Source organism: Quercus lobata, chromosome 9 (genome assembly GCF_001633185.2).
Source record: "Quercus lobata isolate SW786 chromosome 9, ValleyOak3.0 Primary Assembly, whole genome shotgun sequence".
NCBI lineage: Eukaryota > Viridiplantae > Streptophyta > Magnoliopsida > Fagales > Fagaceae > Quercus > Quercus lobata.
In genome coordinates, this window is record NC_044912.1 from 21,362,462 (window position 1) to 21,389,843 (window position 27,382).

A 27,382-nucleotide genomic window follows, 5' to 3' on the forward strand; every position below is an offset into this window, starting at 1 on the left:
TTTTATTAACTAAATATTGCCCAACCCAAACAGATTCTCAAAAAAAGTTTAGTTAAATTTTTATTAACTAAATATGGCCTAACCCAAACGAATTCTCAAAAAAAAAAAAAAAAAAAAACCCAAATTACCAATACTCGTTCACCAATTGATCAAAATCATCAAATGGTAAAGCAAATTAGCAAAACTGAAATCAGAACTGAACTCCTAACCTAAACAAAAAAAACCTCATCAACGACCAAGCTCCAAGCACATTGGCGCAACGACACCTTCACCTAGACCGCGTCAAACTCGAGCAACAATGCACATCAGGCCTCAAACTCGAGCAACAACGTGATCGAAGATTGGATCATAGATTGATTGGCTTGCCTCGTCGCCTCGACCTTTGTCCCTTGAGTCCTCGCCTTGACGTGTTGTCGTGACGCCGCCCTTCAGGCCTCAAGGTATTTCAGTTCTTTACTTCTTTCTCTTTTTCTCTGTCAATTTATCTCATCTAAATCTTACATCTTTGACTTTGCTAATTGCTGTGCTCTGATCTGAGAGTGACTAAATAAGAGCGGAACTCTCTCTTTCTTTCTCTTTGAACTGAAATGAGATTCTCTTTATCTCTCTATTTCTCTATTTCTCTATGTCTAAATGTCTAATTGCCTTTACTTTATAACTTTATTTGACATTTTGACTCTATTGGTTTGTGAGTTTGTTGTTTTGTGTATTTTGAATTTTGTGTGTTGTGAATGTTTTATATGTTTAATATTTTGTGGAATGTTGATTGGCTCTTGTAACTCTTGTCTGTTGAATGGGCAGTGGATGGGGACCATGGGACCGTGGGATGAGATATTTGAATTGGGGAAGTGGACAGGTAGAGGTAGTAAAGGCTGAAGGCATGCAAAGGCAGTATAAAAGAAAAAAAATTAAATTATGTCAGGCACCAGGCAGTGGATTGAGCTATGGATAATGCACATGGGGTGTGTGCTAATGCACAGTAGGGTGTGTGCTAGATTGCTAGAAGTCAGTAAAGAAAAATAATGAAGCAACTAAACAACAATAATTAATAATTTAATTAACCAATACATTATAAAAGACAAACAAATTAAATTATGTTAGACAGTGGGTTAAACCGTGGATAATGCATAGTGGGTTATGTAATTTATATTTCTTAAGAAATATCCTAAGAAAAATTCCTGGAACCGCTACTGATTACTGTCATCTACTAATAAAAAATGTTGGTGTAGCTAATAAAACATTTATTTATTAGCTTAATTATAATAAACAGTTTCAAGTAAACAGCTTGGAAAAAAAAAAAAAAAAACCACATCAACTAAAAAAGATTTACTCAACAAAAACTAAAATCTCCATTTTCACGAGTCTCGATAACCAAAAAGTATGAAAGCAATTTAAGATGAGATCAAATATCAAAAATATCAACCAATTATAAATTTTTCTTTCTTTTCATTTTTCAACTTTTGTTTCTTTTCCTTTACAATTTTTTTTTTTTAACCTAAGCATGGAAAAAGAAAAGTAAAATATCCTCTTATACTCATTTACTTCTATTATTTTGTTAAAAAATATTTATATTTTAAAATTGTACACATTTTAATAAATGAAAGTGAGTGTAAACAAAGGAGCGAAAGAGTTTGCTAAAAAAAAAAAAAAACAGAACACACAGTCTCTTTCTCTTCCATTAGAAAACGATGTCCCAAAATAAAGAAGCACGACCACCGATGATTCTCCGACGTAGGACGAACAATCATCTCCCAGACGAAATTGTGTTGGAAATCCTAGCAAGACTACCAGTGAAACCAGTCCTAAGATTCAGGTGCATTTGCAAATCCTGGTACTCTTACTTCACCAACCCAAATTTCATCTCCACCCACCTTAATCACAATCATCATCATCATGATTATGTCATACACAAGCCCAAGCCTTTTCCCTATCCTCCTTCTTCTCGTTCTAACCTTCAAGTCTGTACGCTCGCTTTCGACCGCACCTTTGAAACCATATCCGAGTTTAGAATTCCCTTCAATTTTCCATCTGGGTATCCCGGTTTAGTGGGTTCTTGTAATGGCATATTATGTTTCACTGATTTTATCACATCAAATCCTAAAGATGTATACTTGTGGAACCCCAGTATTAGAAAATTTAAGAGGTTGCCCAATACTTGCTTGACCCAGTTAAGTAAGGTGGCACTCGGTTTTGGGTATGATTCCTAGAATAATGACTAGAAGGTTGTCAGGATTTCACTGTCTACTGCCAAACGGCCCAAACCTATGCCTCTCCCTGACGTTGAGGTGTACTCGTTAAGTTCGGATTCATGGAAAAGAGTTGGACTTGGAATCTCGTGGAGACCCAATCTTGTGTTCCGCAAATTTAATTGTACTTTGAAATTCCCACTCGTGAGTGGACATTTGCATTGGACGATAGAAATGATAGAAGAAGGAGGTGGGCAAGAGAGGCGTTTTACTTCTATGATTTTGTCATTTGATGTCAGTAGTGAGAAATTCAAAGAGATACCACTGCCTGATGATGAAGGAAGTTTTATTGTGACGAAATGTGTTTCATCATTCAAGGGGAAACTGGCTTTGATTAAATTTGGAAGTGGTTTACAACCACATAGCATGCTATGCTCCATTTGGATGATGAAGGAGTATGGTGTGCTTGATTCCTGGAATAAACTCTATGTTGTACCGGTTGATGGTTTTATTGGTTTCGCTGGTTTCACCAACTATGGCATATTTCGGCGAAAATGGCCAACTGGCCTTAAAAACGAAACTATCTAGTTAGTAGGCGAGACTTAGAAACATATTTCGTTAATAGCATCTCGAGCCTCAGAGGCTCGATTTTGGTCTCAAAATCGAGCCTTTAAGCCTCGATTTTCTTGTGTGATCTGGCCTGTACACGGTGGAATGGTCCAGCTGGAAATCGAGTCTTTTAGACTCGATTTCCACGTGAAAATCAAGTTTCTAAGACTCGATTTCCAGCTGGAAAACGAGTCTCACAAACTCGATTTTTGAGTACAGTTCTCTTGCTTTATTCGTGTCTGATGTCTGGTCATGTCAAGTCCCACAGCTCAGCTGGTTTTTTGTCTGGTTTGGGGTTTCTCAGGAGTCAGCCTTTGCAGTTTGCACATGCTCACTCATTGTAGGTTACATTCAGTTGTCTGGCTTATAGGTACACACATGCTAGTACCCACATCCTTCCTCTCACTCATTTTCATTTCAGCATAAAATTCATTATCTGGCTGTGCTGTTTTACTCTCATTCAAATCTCACCCCATTACAAACTTCAAATCAACTCACCCCACATCCTCATGTCAGGTAAGGTTTCTCAATCTCTCTAATTGTTAGTTTCATATATAAATATAATATATATATATATATTTATATTATTAGGTTTTTTTATGGGTATGTGTATCATGATTAATTTTTTTTGTTTGGTTTGATATTGTTTTTTATATTTTTGATAGAATGATTTGAAGGTTTGTAATGGGGTGAGTTGTGTGTTTAGTTTTTTTTTAGTATAATTAATGATTTTTTATTTTTTATTTTATTTTGGAAACAAATGATAATGATTGGGTGTGTTTGTATGTGAATATGCAAATGTAGGGTTTGTAAGAAGTTATATTTGGTAGTGTATATATTTGCTAGGATTTTATACAAAGTAAAAAATATATTTAGGTATATATTTGTATTGTTAGGCTTTTATCATGACTAATTTTGCAAGTTAGTGTATATAATTTGCTAGGATTTATACAAAGTAAAAAATATTGTAGATATATATTTGTATTGTTAGGCTTTTATCATGACTATTTTTGCAAGTTAATGTATATATTTGCTAGGATTTTATAACAAGTAAAAAATATTGTAGATATATATTTGTATTGTTAGGCTTTTATCATGACTATTTTTGCAAGTTAATGTATATATTTGCTAGGATTTTATAACAAGTAAAAAATATTGTAGATATATATTTGTATTGCTAGGCTTTTATCATGGCTATTTTTCTTGTTGTTTGGTTTGATATTTTTATTTATATTAGTTAGAGCTGAGTTGAAATTTTGTAATGGGGGTGAGTTTTGTTTTTAGTTTTTTTATTTGTTTGAGTACGAAATGATAATGATTGAGTGTGTTTGTATGTGATGTGGGGTGAGTATATGCAATTGTGGGGTGAGAATTTGTGATTTTTGTACTTTGAGTAGATAGAAAAGGTTTTGTAATTGATGTTAAATGAAAAAAAAAAATATGTCGCTAACATATTATACTTGACTCTTTAATAGGTTCACAACATCTGAAGAATATTGATATAAATGTATACTACGGTGGACCTCTTAACAATCCTGGGGGGATTGAGGGATTTCCATTTACAGGGCCGGGTATCCAATGCTACCCCATGATGATACGTCGTAAGTTGAAGACGTTGAATGATTTGAAGTTGAAAATAATGGACGAATTGAATTTGAACTCTGCTTGGTATGACATCAAGATTATTTATCGTTACCCACAAGAAGTCCTACATGAACGGATAAATTACGGGTATATGGCGATTAAAGAAGACAAACATGTGAAGATGATGTTTAATAGGATCCAGAAAATGCCCCAAGTAAATGCTGCTGAGTTGTACATAAGTTCAGAGCCGCTTGCGGAAGTTGATACTGAGATGGTGCAACAAACAACTACGTCTTTACAATTTACAGCCCTTGATGATGGATGCACTGCAATGGGAGGGTATACAATGGGAGATTATATGCTCCCACCTCAAGATCATGTTGTAAATACTGGTGAAACCCTCCATTGTCAAGAGACACATTTAGAGGAGGATGACGAAGACGAAGACGAAGACGAAGACGAAGATCATGCAACGAATGATGGTGAAAGTATTGATGGTGTGGATGAGTACGAAGAGAGGATTGAACGAGGTGACCTTGAGAACGATGTGGATGACCATGAAGTCGTTCCCCATTTTGAAGAGGAAAATATGGAGTTCCATGATGAAGATGATGCAGACGATGATATTGGCATCCAGCGTGATACAAATACAACCACTGGCTACAGACCTCCTGCCGACTCATTCTACGCAAATACTTAGGAAAATATGTTTGATCCTTCACGTCTATTAGAACCATTTGTTTGTACTTGGCAAGATGGGATGCACTTTTGTAAAGGGTTGACTTTTGCAAATAAATCGGCGGTGAAACGTGCATTGACAATATACGCAGCAAATGATAATAGAAATTTTATAACCCGGAGGTCGAGCACCACAAAATTGTGCGTCGCATGCGTTGATGACAACTGCAAGTAGTATGTTGGGGCATTCAAGAAGAATAAACTTAATGGTCTGTGGGTGGTCACGTCTTATGTGGGTCCACACACTTGTATACCCTTTGGCCTGCAAAGAGACGGTAGAATGATGGATTCTAATTTTGTTGCATCAGAAATTGTGGAAAAATTGCGACAAAATCACACTGCTCGTATTGATGAGCTCTGGGAGATCATACGTACTAAGTATAATCATGAGCTTTCTTACTATAAAGTATGGGACGCAAAACAAAAGGCAATTGCTAAGATATTTAGGGATTGGGAGGAGTCTTACCAAAGGTTGCGGAAATTGTTGTTGGCATACTTGGATCAGGACTCAGGTACCAAGTACAGCTATCACACCATACCTAGGCCATACGAAAGTATTGCGGTACTTCACTATGTATATTGGGCATTCGCTCCATGCATTGCTGCATTCAAATATTGCAGGCCAGTGATCAGTATTGATGGGACTCATTTGTATGGTAAATACAAAGGGGTGTTGATGATTGCAATGGCAACTGATGCTAACCAAAAGGTTTTGCCTCTCGCCTTTACTGTTGTAGACAATGAGTCAGGGCCTAGTTGGGGTTGGTTTTTAGAGTGTGTTAGGACTTCCATAGAGCATGTCATACCTAAGGATGGCATTTGCATTATTTCTGACTGACATAAAGGTATCAAATGCGCCATTCGAGAGTGGCCTATAGGTGAGGACGGAAGAGAACAGGTATATCATCGATATTGCCTTCGACATGTTGCTAGCAACTTCAACACAAAATTTAAGGACCCGACTTTAAAGGCATTGGCCTTGAAAGCTGGATATGCAACTCATGAAGCAAAATTCACGTCCATAATGCAAACCATTAAGGAGGCCGAGATTAATTTACTGAGGGGTGTAGACCCTACTGATCGCCACATCCTAAGCTATATGCCTTACACATATCTAATGAGTGAGGATGTTGATAAATGGACCCAGTCACAGGATGGTGGAAGACGTTACGGGGCAATGACAACCAATATCTCTGAGTGTTTTAATGGGGTACTTAAAGGTGCCCGCGGTTTGCCCATTGCTGCAATGGTTGAGTTCACATGGTCCAAACTTGTTGCATATTTCTACGATCGACATGAAAAAATTCTTTCTGATCTCTCTCAAGGTAAGGTGTGGAGTGATTATGTAATGAAGATCTATAACAAAAATGAGCAGAAAACTGCAGGACACACTCTGAGGAATTTTAATCATGAAATTGGTGTATATCAAGTGGTTACCCCGTATAACGACCATAGAGGTGGAGGGGGAAACCACAGTCATGAAGTGCACGTAATTGAGCAAACATGTGGTTGTGGAAAGTGGCAAAACTTGAAGATCCCTTATTCACATGCAATTAAAGTTCTTAAAGGTCTGCACCTCGATGCGACCAGCTATATTGACCCATGTTACAGTTTGAACAACGCCATTCAGACATATTCACATCATTTTGTGGTGCCAAAATCAGAGTCATTGTGGAGGGATGTTTGCGGACCACGGTGGGTGCCTGACCCACAGCTGTTGCGGGGCAAAGGTCGTCCTGTGAAGTCAAGATTAAGGAATGAAATGGATGGGATACGACGAGAATGGGGAAGCCGGAGGGAAGATCCGGACTTGAGGGAGATTCAACCAAGGCAACGATGTGGAGTGTGTCATCAAGAGGGGCATAACCGCAGATGTTGTCCCAATTCCCATGGGGCTTCGACAAGTGGTAGTGCTGCAAACTAGGTAAGTGTTGTCACTGTTTTTATATAATATGCTCAGAATGTCATTTGGTTGTTGTTCTTCACATTTGGAAACTAACAACTGTACCTTCGTGGTTGTCAGGCGAGTGGAGACTGGATTTTTGAATGGCATTGTACGTGGGACTTGTGGTTATGTTCGGTATGGACAAGTGCAGCAAATTCTATGTAGACTATGTTGTATCAGTATGGAAAAGTTATAGGTGACTATGTAGAGTATGTTGTATCAGTATGGACAAGTGTTAGACGACTATGTAGACTATGTTGTATTGACTTAGTTTTTATTTTGTTTATTGCTAAATATTGTGCTAATTGAATATTTGTTATCCATTGTACTCGTTACATTAATTGCGTTGTGCAGCTTTTGCCTGTAATGCAATGATATGGCATTGACAATGTAGCTACTACTTTGCCAACTTCAACCACAGCGGCCTTGTTTGAACCGATGATAATGTATTGACTGTTTTTGTGTGCTAAGGGCAACTAAAATGCCCATGAATAGTAACTGTTTGAATCCGATTGTTTGCATCTGATGTACTCTCTCCTTGATTGGTGATTATGCTTGTATCTACTTCTTTACCGCTGACCATGTGATGTGTTCTAGATCTCTTTTACTATTGTAGGGGAAGGGACAAAAGTAATTCTGGTTTACACCTACAGGACTGCAAAACAAACGGGAAAAAAAAAAAATACTTCCCAGTGGAAATCGAGTTTCTAAAACTCGATTTCCATTTGGGTGGCATTATCGCAAATAATATACACAAACCAATTTACAAAAATGCCACGGTCAATGGAAATTGAGTTTCTAAAACTCGATTTCCACTGGGAAGTTTGCTCTCACACTTCCCCCTAAAAGATTTTGCTCTCGGGTTGTGAGGAAAATTCCCCAGTGGAAATCGAGTTTCTAAAACTCGATTTCCACTGATGGCATTCCCCCGATTTTAAAAGATTTTGCTCTCGGAGTTGTGAGGAAAATTTCCCAGTGGAAATCGAGTTTCTAAAACTCGATTTCCATTGAAGTGGCATTTTTGTAAATTGCTTATTGTAATTTATTTGCAATAATGCCACCCAAATGGAAATCAAGTTTTAGAAACTCGATTTCTACTGGGAAGTTTTTTTTTTTTTCATTTGTTTTGCATTCCTGTAGGTGTAAACCAGAAATGTGATTCAAAGGGAAATCGAGTTTTAGAAACTCGATTTCCACTGGGAAGGTTTTTTATTTTTTATTTTTTATTTTTTTTTATTTTTTTTTTTCATTTGTTTTGCATTCCTGTAGGTGTAAACCAGAAACTCGATTCAAAGGGTTGTATTCGGTAATCACCTATCTAGACTAGTTCTAAGAGCATCAAAAACGTGAATGTAGTACATTAAAAACAAAATGTATTGCATTTTGAAATTATTAATATAACATTATTATAAAATACACCAAGAGCATTACTGTCCAACTTTGTAAATGCAGATCCCACAATCTCATAATATAAATCTTGTAATACAAATTTCTACATAGCAAACCTTTCCAGTAATACAATTCTCATAATATAAACCTTGTCATACAATCTCGCTCCTTGCCAATAAATTTCCTTGCAATTGGAATAATTACCCTATCATACATGGGGACCCAAAAAATAAAACTGATGACATCAAAGGATGAGAGAGAGGCTGCGGGAATGGTGAAAGAACCAATGCTTGTGTCCATCATCATTCCTTGCTCCACAAACATTGTACACATCTGGGCATAAACAGCAGAAAAGACAATTCCAGTAGCCCAGATTGGAAACATGCGGATCAAAATCTTCAATTCTTCCACCTGTGTTACAGTGCAAAGCCTCCATGGATTGGAGAATTCCTCACTTTTGTTCTCAGCATCTGACACTACAGCGGCTTTATCAAGGCACCTGTGCAGCAAAAATAAATTAACAATGAATTTTTTTCCTGGGGCAAAATTTGTTATGCAGTTGACAAAGTTGGGAAAAATGTCAAACTTTCATGCAGGTACATACAGTGAAATGATCTCATGTCATCAGTACAATTCTACACAAAGATAAGTAATTTGTGTTGAACAAAGCATTAATTATAAAGAACAAGTTCTTTATAGTGAACAAAGCATGAATATAACTAGATCTATCATTATAGTGACAATACTTCAATAACAGCTACTATGTAGTGTCATTGCACATTAAATAATAAACAAAATTACCAAGACTTGTCTACATGAGTTCCATCCAGATCAGCACCACTAACACAACTTTCATTTTAGCTAAAAAATTAAGCAAATAGATTTCATTTAAGAAGGATACATATGCCTCTCCATCTAAATATTAGTAAAATCTTAAAGCAGGGGTTACTCGGTTACTCCAGATTGGCCCCAAATGGGGTCTAGTTTTAATTTAATAAATCAAGAGTATTATATAACAGTACCACTTGTGAAGAAAGGGAAAAGCATGTTACGGCTGGAGTGGCCAAGAGACTTGTAGTTCAATGGCATTTCCCAGATCTCTCCATGGAGAGAACTTGAGTTCAAATTAATAAGTTCCCCACAAAGAGCAATAATGAGGAACATTTTGCAAAATATAAATGGTGTGAAGATTAAAAAACTAGCAAGCACTATAAAATTAGAGCACATAGCCCAATCAGAAAGTTAAGCATAATTTAAACTTTTGGCAAAGCTTTAGAGACATTCATTCGGATGTTGGCCCAATAGAAGGAAAAGGATAAAATTTGATACCACAAGTAGATCATGCAGACCAAGAGGTGCAGTAACGATATATGACACATCAGGGTGTTCTTTTGCAGCTTCAGCAGCTAACGAAGGAATATCCTGTAAAGTGACACAAAGCATTTTTATTAAAAAAAAAAAAATCAATCTAGTCACCAATTCTGTACAGTATATCTATAATCAAGGCACCAGAGGAAAGTAAGCCGAGCTACCTGATGCCAGTGTCGTCCAAGGAAGAGAAAAAATGGGCTTACAATCACATGATCTGCACCTTGTTGAATGCAAGAAAAAAATGCATCTCTTATCGATGGTTCTGCCAGCTCCTACCCATATCAAAGATATTTCAATAAATGAGAAGCCGTTTGCGCAGAAATAAAACCATGACAAAAGCAACATAGTATGATGTCCACCCAAAAAGGAAAGAAAACCAAGCAGCAGCGCTACACGCACTAAAAACTAACCTAAATCATCAAGGCAGTACTGATCAACACAAGGTTTGATCCCACTAGTCCCCAAAGCAACCAGATAGAGCCTGAAGAAGAAGACCATATACTGAGCTGGAGTAGCTGACGGGCATACAGTCCCCATTTGGTCCACTTATCGATTGAATACACCTACCCGACTTCTTATGATACACCTCCATTTTCGTGGACCTCAGAGGTAGGGTCCAAGGAAACTGATGAAAAGGCTGACGAGGTTCTAAAGTTGGATATCTTGGACGGTTGGACTCCAGAAAATCATTATAGATGGTCTAAACCTAGAAATGTTTAACACTTAGATTCAGTCCATCCGTAGTGATTTTCTGGCGTCCAACAGTCCAAGATATCCAACTTTAGAACCTCGTAGCCTTTTCATCAGTTTCCTTGGACCCTACGTACAGAGCAAAGTTCAAAAATAGATACGGTCCTGATAAACAACATAATCATACAACACATTTTCAAACTCCCCAACTTCATGAGGCTTAGCCCCTCTAAATGTTGTTAAGAAGCAATATGTTTATAAAATAAGTGTAATTGAAATGAGAATGTTAAGATGAATAAATGAAAAAAATAAGATAGAATATGAAATGAGGAAATTCGCTTAAAAATTGGATGGCCTTTATTAATAAAAAGATGGGAGGGAGTCATGTGAAATGGTTTGGTCATATGCCAAGTAGAGCAATTAATGCACCAATAAAAAATAGAGTTTGATTCTAGTCAATGGAACGAAAAAGGTAGAGGAAGTCCTAAACTTTTACTAATAAAATTAGCAAAACAGCACTTGTCAATTAAAGATGTAACAAAAACTATGATTTCGGATATAATAGAATGAAAGAATACGTTTTGAACTTGATTAATATGTCGAGTTTCCATAACTAACCCCAAATATTTGGAGCTAAGTGTTGGTTCTTATTGCTGTCATCCTCCAATAATATTTGAATAACCCGCATGTGCACTAGCCAGAAAACATAACATGCAAGACTATTACACTCTTATCAGAAAACATAACATGCAAGACTATTACACTCTTATCTGCTATACCTGTCTTGCTTTCTAACTTATGGCATTTCACTTCAGTTTCCTCCTGGAATGAGAATTCTTCTACTTTGCTGGCAGATATTTGTGGAGGGTTATTGTTGATAGATACAACTATTGGACCTTCATGTGAAAAACTAAAATCTTGGAGACCAAGTCTCGCTCTTCCAAATAATGTCACTTTTTTGCTTGGAGGGGACAATTTTATAAGTCCTTTTAGGCCAGTAGATACTTTTACTGGTTCAAATTGAGGTTGAGCATAAGTTTGGGTGTGCTCTTCAACCATAGGAGAACCACTAACACCTTTGACGGATACATCCAAATCTGGAGAACCTTCTGTGGAAATATCAAGAAGCTTCCAAATAGGGTCATTTGGAGCTACTTGATTGCCAAAGCAGTGTTTCTTAACAAAATGTAGCTCCATGGCCCTGCAACTGGGGGTTGTTGAAACAACCCATTTCGGCACAAGAAGTTGCAGGGCCCATTCTAATTCTTCCTTGGATGAGTGAATGGAGTAACAAACATGCCAAACACCAAATTGGTCCCTTACTGCCTCATTAATTCTCAGTTTTCTTTGACTTTCATTCTCCAAGAACTCTTCCTCACATTTGCAGATCTTGGACCCAAATGTTTGGGACACATTTGCCAGAATTTCTTCCTGGCCGAGAAGGTCACAGGTCAGATAAACCACAGGGGCATCAGGATGCTGCCATATACAATTAATAACCTATTTCATGGAAACGTAGTTTGAAATGTAAGAAGCAGATTGAGGTTATATTGATATAGTGACATAAGAAATTATCAAACTCTACAATCCATCCCTAAAAAATAAAATAAAAGAAATAAACTGACCAAGGACAACAGTCATGACTATTTCATCATCCTATAATAATACCCAGCAACAATGATCAGGACAGAGTAACTACATTAGACAGATACTATAACCCAACAATATGGACATGATTAACTTTAAATACAAAAAGAGGAAATTCCTATATAATCCTAGCAACAGTGCAGGATCATGCCGAATAGTTCAATTCATAAAGAATACAAAATCAAACCCACTCTCTAAAATTCATCCAGATGAACAAGTTAGTCAACAATATAAACTCAAAGGAAATCAAAAGTATGTAGAATTGAAGACTTACATGGCGAGCAAGGATGTAACAGAATTGCTTCTTTCTCAGCTGATCATTACAGGAAGTAAAAACTTGCTTCACATACTGCCAACAAATACTTTGGACTATGAGGACCAAACCAAAATAACATTTTAAGGATTGCATCATAAATTTTATCAAGTATTTAATAAGATTTTCTAGTAATGTGTAGCTGTGAAATTCTTCAATCAATGAAGAAATATAATTCCCCTTGCAGCTCTTCACCAAATACAGGTAAACACAATGCACAATTGAATAGTAAGGGAAGGATGAGTTATAAAAAGTATTTTTCTTAAAGTACAAACCATGTTATCCAGAAATAGGGCAATCTGAAGTGCATTTGGATACTCCTCAAATTTCAAATAAATCATGTAGGCTGTATCTAGAACCAACATGTCATCAGGTCCAGGGAGGCATCTGCATTACGTTGCAATGTGAAATGTCATCAAGGGGGGGAGAGAGAAAGAGAGGTGAAATAAACAACCCGAGTCAAAAGGCTGTAGTTTACTGAGCAATTATAAACTTAGTTTTGGTGCAGCATTTCATGCATGACAAAAAACTAATGTTGCAAGTTGCAATACTCTTTAGAAATAAGAACCCTAAGGCAAAAGGTTGTCATTTACTGAACATATTGGTATAGCATTTCATATAAGGCAGAAAATTTATGTTGCAATGTTCTTTAGTAAATAACAACCCGTTCATCTCAACCCTTAAGAAGCAGCAAAAGTGTTCCAATTATTATAAAGTATAGTGTTCCAAGTCCTTGAACAAGAGCAAGCTCATGTCAGGTGTCAATCTTTTACGTAGTTACATAGTATTCTCAAGGGATTTAATTTTTGAGCCCAAATGTAGATATCTTTTTATTTTAAGAAATAAATAAACTTTCATGTGACTTGACCAGAAAAAGAGCAATAAATGACCAAAACAGAACTCAAAATTAAACATACTTAAAAATAAAATAAAATAAACAAATTTTTTTTTTAAAAAAACAAATAAATAACATAATAATAAGTAACACATGCACCAATTTGGTCTAACCATGAACCCCTACCCCCTATAAAAATCCCATGCTAGCTGGAGAACTGTAACTTTTAATTCCTCTGCGGTTTTTTTAATTCAGGCTACTATAGACGATTAATCCTTTTTTTTTTTTTTTTTTTTTTTTTTTTTTTTTTTGTGACAACAACTTCAGGCTCGGCATTGTGCTGCATTAGAAGATCAACAACTTTAGAACTTTGATTTGTAAATAATAACCCGTCCATTAGAAGATCAACAACTTCAGGCTCGGCATTGTGCTGCATTGCAATTCACAATGATTAGAACAAAACAAAACTAAAAACTAAAAATAAAATAAAATAATCCTTTCAAATGTCACCTATAGTCGTCATACTGTAACATGTTACTGAATCATACCTTCATGTGAAAAGCAACTATTTGTTGAACAAGCTCCATAAGATCCTTGATTGGAACTTCTTCGCTCTGTTGTGGTAAATTCAAAGAAATTAAATATATTAAAATTAAGAACGAGTTCTTAACAATAAAGTATTGAAGGCCAAAGAAGATAATATTCTAGAGAAAATCCTCTATCGAAAGAGAATGCACCACTCTATTCACAGAGCAATGAGCATTATTAAGATGTAATACTACTCCAATACCATACCGCATAATACATATTTTCAAATTCAGGGAAGCAAGGATATCATAATACATAATAGTATAAAGTTTAAAGCACTTTAATCTGTTTATCAAGATGCATATGGAACCAAATTTTAAATTTTTTGAGCTGTAAATGCATATGAATAAAAAGTTGTTTTTTACTGGTTTCTAAAAATAAGATTTATAGAATGGTCCTAGTACCCATAACAAGCTTTTTTCTTCATAAAGAACACGAGGGGTAGCATTGATTTCTAACCTGTCGCTTAGCATATTCCTGTGAAATTTCTCCAGCTACGTTCCTGATTACACATAAAAAATAATAATAATCAATAGTGAGTGAGGTTAATATTCATTTATATGGATTGAACTTCAAACACTACCATAACCTAAAAACCATACAATGAACTTTGATTTGACCAGATCAAACTACCTACCACCACCTAAAAACCCAATAGAGACCACAATGTATTTTAATCAGACGACACTCACCTCACATATTCATGGCCCCATGAGCCAATATCACCTCCTGAACCCTCCAATCTATATTTTAAGCTCTCCTAAAAGAATTTTCAGCAATAGAAAAGCAATGAAATATATGTTAGTCCCAAATAACATAAAACGAATTTACTTTAGCAATTGTAAAGAGAATCAACTAAACAAATCAGCAAAAACAATACAATAAACTTCAGTCGTACCCTTTCTCCCTCAGCAGACATGGTGAGAGCCAGAACGGAGAGTATATCAGCGAGGTACTTCTGCATTGACAAAGAAAGTTAATTAGATAGGCTAGAATGCTACTTCTATAACACAACAGATGTCCAAGCAAACAAAATTATACCTTCAATTCCGAGTTCCCCATGGTTTCATAAAATGCCTTTAATGTTCCATAGTGTGGACGCAGAAATTTCAATGGCTTTGGGACCGAAGTCATGGAGCTTGTAGAGGTTCGGATTTCCTGCCTACAATTATCAAAATTTTACATGCTATTTTGACATATGTTTCCATTCTATACAAGGAGCTAATGTTTTCAAAGTTAATCTAAAACCCCAGAAATGTTTTTATCAATCAAGGAACCAAATTGATGAATTATAACTTATACCCAAAAATGTTAACAAAGTCCCAAACATTAAACCATAACATAAAGATCAAAATTATATTAAGTGAAAGCAAATATTAAATACTATTACCTCATGCTCTCAAGCGCAACCTTCTGTAAGTTAGGGTCAGCATCCTGAACTCTCTCCACATACAGCACTTGTCAATTGTTGCTTCAGAGCAAGATCCTCTTCAGACTGACACAATACACAACATTGAAATTTGCTATGCGAATGACCCAACAACAACCAGAAATTTGAAATAGTATTCCTAAATGCTTATTTGTGCAATATCTAAACTTTTATCTATCTATCTCTCTCTCTCTCTCTCTCTCTGTGTGCAAATTATGTGCACAAAAAGGGTGTGTGTGTGTGTGTGTGTGTGTGTGTGAGAGAGAGACAGAGAGACAGAGAGACAGAGAGGCAAAAAGACAGTGAACAATGTTCAGAAAAGTCATCTTACCGCGCAACGGACAGCTACTAGTGCCCACTGGCTTTCAACACCCAACAAAAGAAGATGATCCAATACTTTTTTCTGCAACCAATATACACATTACAGGATAAGATACCACCAAGTTAATGATTCTAAAGGAAGTAATTATAGCAGATATGAAGTTAGTAAGAAACCTGAACCAGTGTTGCTTTATTTGTTAGCTTATTTGCATCTTTTCCAGGATCAGCCTCTGTACCTCCCATCATTAACAAATTAATGGTTTCTATTGCACTGAGTAGATTAATTGTCTACTGGCATGGCGTTTGTTTCAAGGAAAAGAAGAAATACCAGTAAGGGTTCTGTGACAGAAAATTCAAAGATCTCTGGTAAAATCTTATATACATTTCAGTATCTAACCTTTTGTTGGGTGAAACTGTAAGTACTTCCCCGTAGCTTCAGAATTGATATTACGGGGTCAAATCCCATAGTCTCTCTCAGTAGTATCTGAACCACACTTGGAAGCATTAGGAGCATGAGAGAATCTCAAGCATAAAATATAACACAACAGAGGCTGCAGACCTGATTAGATGCATTAGTTCGGAGAAGGTTGTTCAACAATTGAAGACAGTCCTGCACCATTACATGCATAATAGTTTTATAACCAAGATATTCGCAGAATTCTCAAATGCTTGTAAAGAAAAATAGAAATGAATAAATTGAGGAATAGCTAAACAGTCAACGACCATAAGTTGTTCTATGATTTTGAGAAAAACAAAAAGTTTTGAAAATGGGACTCAGAATGAAGGCCAATGCACAACTTTGTTTATTGTAACAAATTTTCTACAAAGAATATCCCCCTCCCCCCTTCTCTCTCTCTCTCTTCTATGTTAGGTGTTTGACTGGGCAAGTAGAACCATAAAATGTTCATGCTTTCTTGTCACCTAAAATGTTCAACTAGAATGTGTCAAATGAGCAACATAACCCATACAGGAGAGGACAGCCAAAGGATAATATAAAGCATGTGGGTTTCAAACTCAAAAAAATGGTCAAAACTACAAGAGTCCTTAATTTAGGCTACAAGTAGAATCATAACCGTAAATAAACAATGACAAAATACAACATTCAGACCAAAACCCACAAATGGTGCTGAATCTCAATGTAATTATAGCATATAAACAGCTCATTTAGCTAGCGAATTAGTGATATACAATAGAGTCACTTAAACACTATCATAACTTCATTGTTGAAGCTGCCTTAGTCATCCATGACAAACTACTCGATTGATTGATATAATTGAGAAAGTGTCACATTCAAAAGACCATAAAGGAAACAAGTTTTAAATTGTAGACACCCAAACAATAAGAAGCCATTTGCAAGACAAGTAATTTATCAATAAAAAAGCTAGAAAAGTTGATTAAACTACCATTCCAAATTGAGTAACAGTAAATCACTTGCACAACAACACCACCTTCTGAACCTCCTTCCTCTTTAATGATGCTGAAAATCTTCTCAAATGCACCTTCAAAGACCACAATTTTTTGAATCTCCTAAAATTCACAAAACTGTATTAATTAGTAGGGAAATCAAACACATTTTCAAGCACAGGTTCAGCAGAACCATTAGATGACAAAGTGGCAGGAATATCTTACCTCAGCTTCACGGGTCAAATAAGTAAGCAACAGTAAGGCCTCATTTCGAATAACCTAAGAACCACAATTGTTTTTAATACAAGTACAAGAAGAAAACCAAACTGATAAATTACCAAGTCCCAAGAAGCTTAAGCTTTTAGGAAATTACCAGCCACTTCAAAATCGACCTAAAAGCTGCCTCCTCCAAGCTTATTGGCATTGGAAAGGTTATTTGTTGCTACTTTTATTGTGCTGAACTTGAATTTTGGTGCTTCCGGCCTTTTCATAGCATCATCATCTTCATGAACATAATTAATGAACAAACCATAATGATTAAGTAATTATTATATGACAAATAATGCTTTTTAGCTGGTCATATATTGTAAAATAAACTTTGAAAATGTATCATTTCCGTTACTTTTTTTGGACCTTATGCCGTCTCGTATAATAAGGAGGAGGTCTTGCATGTCCTTCGTCAGATGCCTCGGGCCCAGCGTTGTGTCCATGTTTGTGCCCTCCTGTCCCACAAGGAGGTGCCTTTGATATGCGTTTCGGTCGACCTTCTTGTTGAACAGGTAACCCACCAGCTTCCTCAACATGAACATGGGGTGGGGTGATGGCTGATGAAGGGCCAGTAGACATACTGCCAGAGGGTGGCTCCTGCTGTATGTCAGGTGGGGTTAGATGAATACCCAAGTCAAAGGATGGAATGGGTGACACATCGGGAAATGACCGTGGGGTGGGTGGACGAATGTCAGGCCCAACACAAGGATGTGGAGTCAATGGGGGGATGGTGGGACTACGAGATGGATGTAGGGTGGGTGAAGGGATTGTGGGGCTAAGGGATGGATGTGGGGTGGGTGGAGGGGGATCAGAGGTAGGGACAACTCGAGGGGTACGAACACGCAGACGTCTAGTGGGAGCTATGCTCGTGCTTGGGCTCTCAGTAGTGCTTGGCCTCTGAGTAGCTGCTGCGACAGGAGTAGCTGCCTCCTCATTCGGGACCTCAGGGTCCCGAGGTCGTACACGGCCAATCGCCTGTACTGCAGTCAGCACATCTATAATATCCTGGTGGTCCTCCATGCCCACCGGGTGACGGCTCAACAAACGGAGGTATCCTTCAATCTGCACATGGAAAAACCAAGTATATTAGTAATGCAATACAGTTATGTATGTACGAATGAACAATCAATGTTTTATGGGCCTTCTGCTTGTAGGGCAATTCAAGTTATTCCATAAAAAATTGGGAAGAAGAATATATACCATAACTCTAAAGGCTGAAATAAGAAATATGACCTTCGATTTTGAAATTAGATTTTGAAATCAACAAAGTTCTCTATAAGGTAAACAAATAAAGTTCTCTATAAGGAATCTTAAGTAGAAAACAACTTTAACCTACTTCTTTGATGCTAAGCATACATTGGACCACATATATCATGTTCTAAAGAGAGCCTACTAACTAAATAGTTTCGTTTTTAAGGCCAGTTGGCCATTTTCGCCAAAAACTAACGTAATATGATGTATTTTTTTTCCCTCTCCCAAATAGAGTTTAATTCATTTACAAAAATAATTTAAAACTAATTATTTTTTTGGACTTCAGCCCCAAAAAATGATGAGCTCCAAAATTTGACTTGATTTCTTCACAGTTGTACACCGGCTCATTACATTACAGCAGCAGTTTCCCTGTTTCATTACCTTCAACAAAGCTTTTGCGGTGAGTCTATGTTTCTCTCAAGCGTTTTTAGTATTTTGTCTGACCAAAAAAAGACATCTTTTATTGTATACTACAAACCAAAAGATGAGCTTTGATAATACTAAGTAAAATTGAACCATTTGATTACTAATTTGGTGGAATTAATGAGGGTTATTGACTGGTAGTTGAAAAATAGTTAATGGGTTTTCTGTGAGATGGATAGATTGAGCAAAATTTTTGGTCATATTTTGATGGCCAGAAAATATCATTTGAAAGGCTTTCAAATGATTGTGAGTAAGCTGGACTGTGATGGGTTTAACATAAAATTTTAGAGTTACTTCTTAAAAAATAATGAACGAAAAAGTTTAGTGCTTCCTTTGGTGTTTGTGAAAAGTGAGTGCTTCTTGGAAGTGGTATTGAAAACCCTCCAATGTTTTGGTGCTTATAGCCATATGAGCTTAGATACTCAGGGGATAATTCACTGAATATTTCCAAAATTATGGACTTTAAAAAAAAAAAATTTATGTACATGAGTTATTCAAGGTGATACTGATTCTCTAGTAATGCGGATCTGTGCACATTTTTTCTTTATATCTTATAAGGTGGTATATCTTTGAAGTAAATGGCAGGTAAGGCTTTGTTTGCAGTTTTGAAAGAGTTGTTTTTTGAAATGGCAAAACTTCTACTAATCTTGTGCTTCTACTACTTGAAATACATATTTGATAATTGTTTAAAGAGTATCAACAATGAAATGATGAAATATATGACATGATGTGAATTGTGAAGTGTCTTCTTTTAAATTAGAAAATGCGAAGGACATGTTAAAAGAACAAGCTTCAAGTGTCTATAATCTCAATAAAGTTGGCTTTCGATGGATACACAGGATTGATATTTGATCACTAATTTGCTAGCAGGACCAGTTTGTAGGGAGCTTAAGGTGACAATGGAAAGCCAGGACAGAGATGAAATTCATAATTGTGTGATCAAGCTGGTAGTTTGCATTTCTTTCCCTTAAATTTCTTTCATTTTGGTTGTTGTTCATTTGGCATGGAGAAGCAGTGGAAGAGATGAGTATGTTGAACGTTAACTGCAGAGAGTTAATCCTCAAAAGCGAAGGGAGAAGGTTTATATTGGCTGTGGAGCTGGGTTTGGAGGTGACAGGCCAATGGCTGCTCTTAAGTTGCTTCAGAGAGTTAAAGAGCTAAACTATCTAGTACTGGAATGCCTAGCGGAGCGTACTCTTGCTGAACGGTATCAGTTTATGGTGTCTGGTGGCGATGGTTATGATTCTTGGAGTATGTGTCTACTATTCATACACAGTTCTAAATTCTGATATCCTTTTCAATAAAGTTCATATATAGTCCACCTTCAATCAACAAATTTTTTTTTAAAGCTTGGTGACATTTAATTAATGGTCTGGTTTATGTCCCCTCTAATGTTGCAAAAGTTGGTATGTGCACTGCCTAGCATAACTATTGAGAGGAACTCTAACCTTTTTGCTACATTTGTGGACTCCTTTAGAAAGTAAGTGTTCAGTTGTTTGTAAATAGGCAATTTACATATCCAGAGACCAGGGTTTCGTAAAACTCTATGTGTGTTCACTCTTAATTGCAAAATGCGAGGGTTATATCATAAAAAAGCTATGACATAACTCTGTAAGTTGTCCATGCATGTCTTAATTTTGTTATGCTAATTGTATCTAGTCAGTTTTGTGATATATAGTTCTTATACTTTTTTCCCTGGGGTTATTCTCTGATACTTTTTGATGGTTTTGCAGTTTCGCATTGGATGCGTTTGCTTTTACCTTTGGCTATGGAGAGACGAACTTGCTTAATTACGAACATGGGTGCAAGTAAGAAACTAATATTAGCCAATATTAATTCAAATGGCACATCTCCTCCTTTTGTAAGAGAAAGGTGGAGGGTGAGGTTGTGGGTTCAAGACCCATTGGGTGCATGTGTAACTTCCTATAAAAAAAAATTATAATGCACTTTGCTTGGTACTTCTTTATGCTTTTAATAGATGGCTTATGTCTTATTCTTTGCCTTTTGAACCTTTCTCATTCCCTTTCTGGAAAGTGGATCCTTGTGGTGCCCAAGAAAAGGTTAGGGAAATAGCTAGCAGCCTGGGGCTTAGTGTCTCTATTGCCGTGGCTCATGAGACTTTTGTCACAGAATCAGGTACTCTTAGTTGCATAAGAGAATGCTAAATGAATTATATAAAGATTGTCACATTACTGAAAAACCACTATTGTGCAACCTTTATATCTATCAAGGTCAATTAGGAAATTTAATTGAATACCATGCAGATGTTTCTTTCCCTTTATGTTTTGATGCAATGACTTTCAACTTACAACCCAATTATTTTCATTATGTATCCAGGATCACCATCCTCACTCGAGAAATCATATTTAATGGGAGGCGTAAGATTCTTGTCTTGCATGTTCTCTTCATTAGTATTTGATGTTCAAATAAAAAAAAAAAAAACTTGTATACTCCTTTTTATTTTTTTATTTTTCAAACTTCTGTTGTTACATGTTAGCCACATACAGTGTAGTCAAAGGCCATCTAGGCACTCGCCTAGACTCTTGCCTTCTAGGCAACCACCTGAGCACCTTAAACAGACTGTAAGGCATTTGAGGCAAGAGTCTCAATGAAATTCAGCAAAAAGGAAAAAAGAAAAAAGAAAAAGAGAGGCAGTTTTGTAATTTGGCAAAAAAGGATAGTTATATACTTCAATTCAAGTTAGTGGGTGTGTCTTTCTCTTGCATTCTTCTTTCTCACCTCTCTTTCTTTCTGCGTCAATTTAGAAATATATATATTTTTTTAGATTTCAATCATAATCTTTTAGCTTTAATAGTTGGTTCTCTCCCTTTTTTTTTTTTTAATTGTATATATGAGATTACTGTAAAGTTTGAAAAATTCAAACCATGCCTAACAAGCATTTGATACATACAATTTATAATATTTATATTTAGAGTTCAGTACCTTGGTTCACTCAGGTGAGCACTTTTTTGTCAACTCACGAGGATGTGCCTTAAGTTCATTTTTTTTTCCCTTTGACTACACTGGCTACATAATCCGAGGCACCTTTTCATTAGCATGTGATGCTTGCATAAATAAACCTTTTCTTTTAATGAATTATTTAATCACTATTGAAATTCCCCTCTTTTTTATTACTACTTTGTAAATCTGAATCCTATCTTTTTGTCTTAATGTATTAAGGGTGCTAGTACAAATCTGGGAGCTGCTCCTATTGTTGAATGTTTGGAGAAGTACCAGCCAAACGTGATAATAACTTCCCGGGTTGCAGATGCTTCCTTATTCTTAGCACCAATGGTATAAAACCTAATTTCTTCATATCCGCTCTTCTATACCCTCTTTTTGAATAAATTAGTAACATGTTTACCGAATTTTCTGAAACTGATTTTTATCAAATTTGTAATGTTGCTTCATGCATGCAATATTGTTTCATGCTAAGGAGTACGGTAAAATGTACAAGATGTGGAGAAGTTACCAGTATAGTCAATGTAGCACCAGGAACATCAATGAACCTCCGAGTCACCCTTTTGAACCAGTCGAAGTACTCATGCTGTGGAGGCATATCACCAAGCACTGCTTGACAACACCGTTGAAGGCGGTTACCCCAATTTAGTAAATGCAGAGCATGTTTCCGCATCCAATCAACACCCACCTTCCCCCTCAAATCAATGGCATGAAGCATGGGGTCAGTGTCAACATCTTCGGGAATTTCTTGGATCATCCCAAATTGACGAACGACACGATCCGGTGTATGTATCTCTACTAGGTGGAAACATACAAGCGGCACCGTTGCCGTCCACACAGCCCTCCCTGCAACACACCATGGCGGAAGGTCTTCAAAATTGGCTTCATACGGCTGCCACACCACCTACAGTAGCCCAAAAAAAAGTACGCAACATATTAGGCAACTATGTTTATATTTCAAAATTCACCAAACATATATCTTGTTCCTAAACATGTTAAACAAGGCATTTTCATACCTGGCTTGGCAGCATTGAAGCTATTTGCTGGCGATACCTATCCCTGAAGATGTGGGCAGGCCTGTTTTTCTTGTTTGGGACCCACGCCCACCTACAAGTGTTGTCAAGAACAAAAGATCAATATTTATAACTTTCCTACTAAGATAATGTCATGACTAAAACTATAATGTTATCACATATAACTACTAAGATAATGTTATAGATAAAAATAGGCAATTAATAATATCACTACAATAAGAAATAATCCTTATAAGGTAGAGACTTACTTCAGGTACAGAGGACCACGCGCTGGAGGACCATAAGCGCCTATTGGTGGGCCACGCTCAATTGCCGGGCACAAATAAGGGAACCTGGCCCATACCCAATATTGCACCAACAGTAAGCATCCACCGATTTGACTGGTTTCCTTATGGCTTGCCCTGCATAGCTCTCGGTACAACCATGCAAGGCAAGCACTCCCCCAACTGTACCTTCGTGGGTTGCGAAGGTCTTCCAACTGCTGCACCCACATTAGATGCACCCTATCGCCAGATTTATCCATGAATATTGTGTCCCCCAGTAGCGCTAGGATATAGCATCGTGCGTACTTATGCAGCTCATCCTCTTCGGCATTAGGCGGCAATGGATTAGCAACTTGCTCCAAAAGCCGTTTGATGAGAATCCTTTGGCCATGAAGTTCCTTATGCTGGTCTTGAGTTATAGGTTGAAAGCCAAGGAACTCCTCGCACATAGTCGTCCAAGTTTTCTGTGTGCTCCCTGTTACAGCGTCACCATCGATAGGAAGCCCGAGAATCACCTCCACATCTTGCAATATAATGGTCATCTCACCATGTGGCATGTGGAAGGTGTGAGTCTCGAGCCGCCATCACTCCACTAAGGCTGTAATTAGGCCGTGGTCAAGCTCTCTACCCGGCTGCCTCAGCAGTCCCTCCAAGCCCAATGCCTTAATAATGTCAACAACTCGATCATCTACCATTGGTTCTCGGTTGGAGAACTCTTCAGTACGGCCACGGCAAGTAAGGGCCCCTGGATCCTGCACAAAACGAATCCTTGGATTAACATATGACAAACGTCTGCATGTATATTGTATGAATTAAATACGTGTACATTTTACATAAATATTTACTGCTGTATTGTACCTGCCCATTCCATATAGCTTCTGACCGATGGGTGGACTGCAACTTTAACACCGAATCGTCAATAGGGCCAGGCCGTGTATGGTCAATCCGTCTAGCATTTGCAGCATCCATACTGCACAAGAATAATAAGCAATTAGCACGTAATATTGACATTGCAAGTAAACATAGATATGATGGTGCAAAAGTTTTTTCTGAGCTAAATAAAACAAAAATATGATAATTTAATATTTTACTAGCTATATAAACTTGCTGATTAGAATCTCAATGAGATCACTTAGGTCTAACTAGAATTACTATACTCCAATGAGAACACTTAGGTGTTCATAACCTTCCCATTTTTTTCCCTATATTGAATAATGGTCCAAAGCCACACGTAAGTGGATTGGATCCATATGATATTGCAGCAGATTGAACTAATCCTTTTACAAGTACACTACAATTATGTGACCTTAAATGTTTAAAAGTTCTATTAGTCGTGATTTATGAGGATCATTGTATAATCTCTACTTATTTGTGCTTTTCTTTAGTAAATTCTCTTGGTGAACGATTAAAAGTTATTTTTACCTTGTGAAATTTTTTTTGAATAGCCATTGTTGGGGACATTACACCTTCAGATGGGATTTCAAAGGAAGAGAAGAGTCGACAAGAACGAGAAGCATTAGACCACATGTGCAAATTACTTGGTGGAGGGTCAAGAGGTACTTTATTCACTAACTCTATGTGTGCGCACGTGTTGTTGTCAATGTGAGGAAAATGAATTTGTTATTCCTCTACCTGAAAGTAATTAGTTGTTTGACAATTTTTGACTTCCTATTTATAAATTGCAGCCCAGGAAATAGGTGATTTTTTCTCAGAATATGAGGAGAATTCTTCACCAGAGGCTAAAATTGTTAAGGACCTTGACAAGGTATATTGCGGCTATAGTAATGCATTTTATTTAATAATAATTTAACTTTGATTCACTACTTTTGCCAAGAAGCCTTATAGTTCAATGGCATTGCTTGGTGTTTCCAACAGAGACATCTAGGGTTTAAATCCCCACTCCCAACTTAAAATGTATCAAAAAAACATTGACACAATACCTTTGTAGCAACTTTTAGTTTGAAGTTCAATTATTCCTTTTTTAAAGATCTTATGGTTTCAGTAACTGATGTTCTTTATTTAACTGCTTGTCTGAGAGGGAGCCAACCTGGCAGTTACCATCAAATAGAAAACCAATTCCTCAAACAAGCAGTTATTATCTGCTCAACAAAGACTAGTTGCTTTCTTCATACAGCATTATGGCATAATAAATTGCCCACTGTTCTTTGTACTTTTTCTTAAAATCTCTTGGAAACCCATCAATTGGGTTATTTTTAATGATAATTTAAGTTTTAATAGTGGTAAAGCAGTAAGACATAATCTTAAATGGAGGATATTTTGACTTTTCTCTATTTTATTTTATTTTATCCCTTCGGAATGAGAAATCTTATGCAAAAGTTTGGTAAAAGAGGAATGCCGATGTAGACAAATTGTGAAGTAGCTAATGACTGATCAAAAACAAAAAAAATAAGAAGGGGAGAAAAAAATAAAAAAAGAAACAAAAAAGAAGTTGCTAATAAGCCAGATTCTAATGACAAGTTGACAACGCTAGTAAAGATAGCATTTAAAGTGGTGTTGATACAACTTTGGTGATAATTGGCAAATCATGCTTATACTTGAAAAATAATATGATGTGACACATTATTTGTGTTTTATACTAATATTAATGACCAAGAAAAAAATTTGTTGACTTTTCCATAGCGAACTTAGAACCCAATTCTAAATCAGACTAAATTGGATGAGATATGCTTGTTTGAACATCTAAACTTTCTAGAGATATTGTTGTCCAATTCTGCTTTAGAATCAGTTTAAATGGGCCAAGAATCTTGTAATTTAGTGACATTTCCTGATATCTTTTATAAGGAAAACAGCGTTTAAATCCCCCTCAATAATTGAATAGGGTTTAGGTTTTGTTTTCAAAGAGGCATTTGGTTCCTAGAGTTCAAAAGCACCCGTAGCTTAAAGCCGTAAGTTCTATGTGCTTTGTTCACCGAATCAAAGCCACCCAAATATGCAAAATCGATTCTAGATACCTAAAACCAATTTATGCCAAGCCAGCTAACGTAAACAAAACTTCTAACCAAAATCCCTTAATCAAAACTAAATCTAATCCATCTATTTAAACTAATTAAACAAAACCATTCCTAACCGAAAAACCTAAATCATAACCAATCAACCAAAATACATAACTGAAAAAAGACTATGTAATTTGTTTCTTCAATAGCAAACTACTAATTGCTTTTTTATATGCATATAATTTAGTAATTTGTAATGGTACGCAAGCACTATAAATATATGAGATAACTATTTCATATAAACTTGTAAGTTCTAAGCTCCTAATAGACAAGCAAATGGGCCTAATGAGATATACAATTCTCTCGTAAAAGCTATAATCCTAATCAGCAATAACAATCTAACCTGAAGCCAGAAATTTGGAAAGTCTTAAGGATGGCAGCAACAATATGCACTATCCAAGCAAGAATGTCATCTGCACTCACCAAATCCAAACCCAAATTTCATAAAAATCATAAAATAAAAATTAAATAAGTATCTACCACAAAATCCAAACCCAAATTTCACAAAAATCAAAACTGAAAATTAAATAAATAACCTAAATGTTAAGTATCCAAATCCAAACCCAAAATTTCACAATAATCAAAACAAAAAATCAAATAAATAACTTACCAAGCAAAATCGGAATGGGTAACCAAGCAAGTTTGACTTCAGCCAAAGAGAGTTGAATGTCATCTGCACTCACCAAATCCAAACCCAAATTTCATAAAAATCATAAAATAAAAATTAAATAAAGTATCTACCACAAAATCCAAACCCAAATTTCACAAAAATCAAAACTGAAAATTAAATAAATAACCTAGATGTTAAGTATCCAAATCCAAACCCAAAATTTCACATTAATTAAAACAAAAAATCATATAAATAACTTACCAACCAAAATCGGAATGGGTATGGGTATGGGTATGGTGAGGAAAAATGAATGGGTATGGGGGTGGTAATGAGAGAGAGGGAGAAAAGGAGAAAGGATCTCCTAGTGAGGGAGAGAGAGATCGACGAGGAGAGGAGCCGATGGCTGGGCTCAGCCTCGTTGGCGTCGTCGCTGGGCTGGGCTGGGCTCTGCTCGTCGACGCTGGCGGGGTTCTGTGTGTGTGTGAGCGTGTGTGAATGTGAGAGGCCGTG

General features: G+C 36.5%; 5 protein-coding genes, 3 long non-coding RNA genes and 1 pseudogene across 9 annotated transcripts; 3 read left to right on the forward strand and 6 right to left on the reverse strand.

Annotated features, from left to right (window-relative positions):
* Positions 1-3,146: 3,146 nt before the first annotated feature.
* LOC115961382 (acidic leucine-rich nuclear phosphoprotein 32 family member B-like) lies at positions 3,147-5,079 on the forward strand. The gene is made up of 2 exons (XM_031080374.1): positions 3,147-3,311; positions 4,271-5,079. The coding sequence occupies exons 1-2, from the start codon at positions 3,305-3,307 to the stop codon at positions 5,077-5,079; spliced, it is 816 nt and encodes a 271-aa protein (XP_030936234.1). The 5' UTR covers positions 3,147-3,304.
* A 1,139-nt stretch (positions 5,080-6,218) lies between these two features.
* On the forward strand, positions 6,219-7,298 carry LOC115958928. Its single transcript, XM_031077198.1, has 2 exons — positions 6,219-7,041; positions 7,141-7,298. The coding sequence occupies exon 1, from the start codon at positions 6,235-6,237 to the stop codon at positions 7,039-7,041; it is 807 nt and encodes a 268-aa protein (XP_030933058.1). The 5' UTR covers positions 6,219-6,234; the 3' UTR covers positions 7,141-7,298.
* A 1,322-nt stretch (positions 7,299-8,620) lies between these two features.
* Positions 8,621-10,291, reverse strand: LOC115962095. The gene is made up of 4 exons (XR_004085352.1): positions 10,233-10,291; positions 9,984-10,094; positions 9,781-9,873; positions 8,621-8,950 (listed from the first exon to the last, which is right to left on the reverse strand). It is a non-coding gene; the product is annotated as an uncharacterized LOC115962095 (long non-coding RNA).
* A 914-nt stretch (positions 10,292-11,205) lies between these two features.
* LOC115961383 lies at positions 11,206-12,021 on the reverse strand (annotated as a pseudogene).
* Positions 12,022-13,699: 1,678 nt separating this feature from the next.
* LOC115962094 lies at positions 13,700-14,398 on the reverse strand. Its single transcript, XR_004085351.1, has 3 exons — positions 14,355-14,398; positions 13,856-13,921; positions 13,700-13,737 (listed from the first exon to the last, which is right to left on the reverse strand). It is a non-coding gene; the product is annotated as an uncharacterized LOC115962094 (long non-coding RNA).
* A 76-nt stretch (positions 14,399-14,474) lies between these two features.
* Positions 14,475-15,340, reverse strand: LOC115961385 (26S proteasome non-ATPase regulatory subunit 2 homolog A-like). Its single transcript, XM_031080375.1, has 5 exons — positions 15,286-15,340; positions 14,937-15,057; positions 14,794-14,853; positions 14,588-14,655; positions 14,475-14,484 (listed from the first exon to the last, which is right to left on the reverse strand). The coding sequence occupies exons 1-5, from the start codon at positions 15,288-15,290 to the stop codon at positions 14,475-14,477; spliced, it is 264 nt and encodes an 87-aa protein (XP_030936235.1). The 5' UTR covers positions 15,291-15,340.
* A 306-nt stretch (positions 15,341-15,646) lies between these two features.
* On the reverse strand, positions 15,647-17,895 carry LOC115961386 (golgin candidate 6-like). Its single transcript, XM_031080376.1, has 7 exons — positions 17,683-17,895; positions 17,275-17,328; positions 17,077-17,172; positions 16,205-16,255; positions 16,043-16,129; positions 15,820-15,933; positions 15,647-15,727 (listed from the first exon to the last, which is right to left on the reverse strand). Exons 1-7 carry the CDS (start codon positions 17,893-17,895, stop codon positions 15,647-15,649), a joined length of 696 nt encoding a protein of 231 aa, XP_030936236.1.
* Positions 17,896-19,835: 1,940 nt separating this feature from the next.
* On the forward strand, positions 19,836-22,305 carry LOC115962093. 2 transcript variants are annotated; one of them, XM_031080967.1, is made up of 5 exons: positions 19,836-19,937; positions 20,040-20,241; positions 20,724-20,798; positions 21,025-21,126; positions 22,171-22,305. In XM_031080967.1, exons 1-5 carry the CDS (start codon positions 19,890-19,892, stop codon positions 22,176-22,178), a joined length of 435 nt encoding a protein of 144 aa, XP_030936827.1. In that variant the 5' UTR covers positions 19,836-19,889; the 3' UTR covers positions 22,179-22,305. The 2 variants fall into 2 exon arrangements, with proteins under 2 accessions (XP_030936827.1, XP_030936826.1); XM_031080966.1 differs by lacking the exon at positions 22,171-22,305 and adding an exon at positions 21,328-21,738.
* A 1,540-nt stretch (positions 22,306-23,845) lies between these two features.
* LOC115962096 lies at positions 23,846-27,265 on the reverse strand. Its single transcript, XR_004085353.1, has 5 exons — positions 27,134-27,265; positions 26,873-26,935; positions 26,606-26,675; positions 24,107-24,218; positions 23,846-24,000 (listed from the first exon to the last, which is right to left on the reverse strand). It is a non-coding gene; the product is annotated as an uncharacterized LOC115962096 (long non-coding RNA).
* Positions 27,266-27,382: the final 117 nt, after the last annotated feature.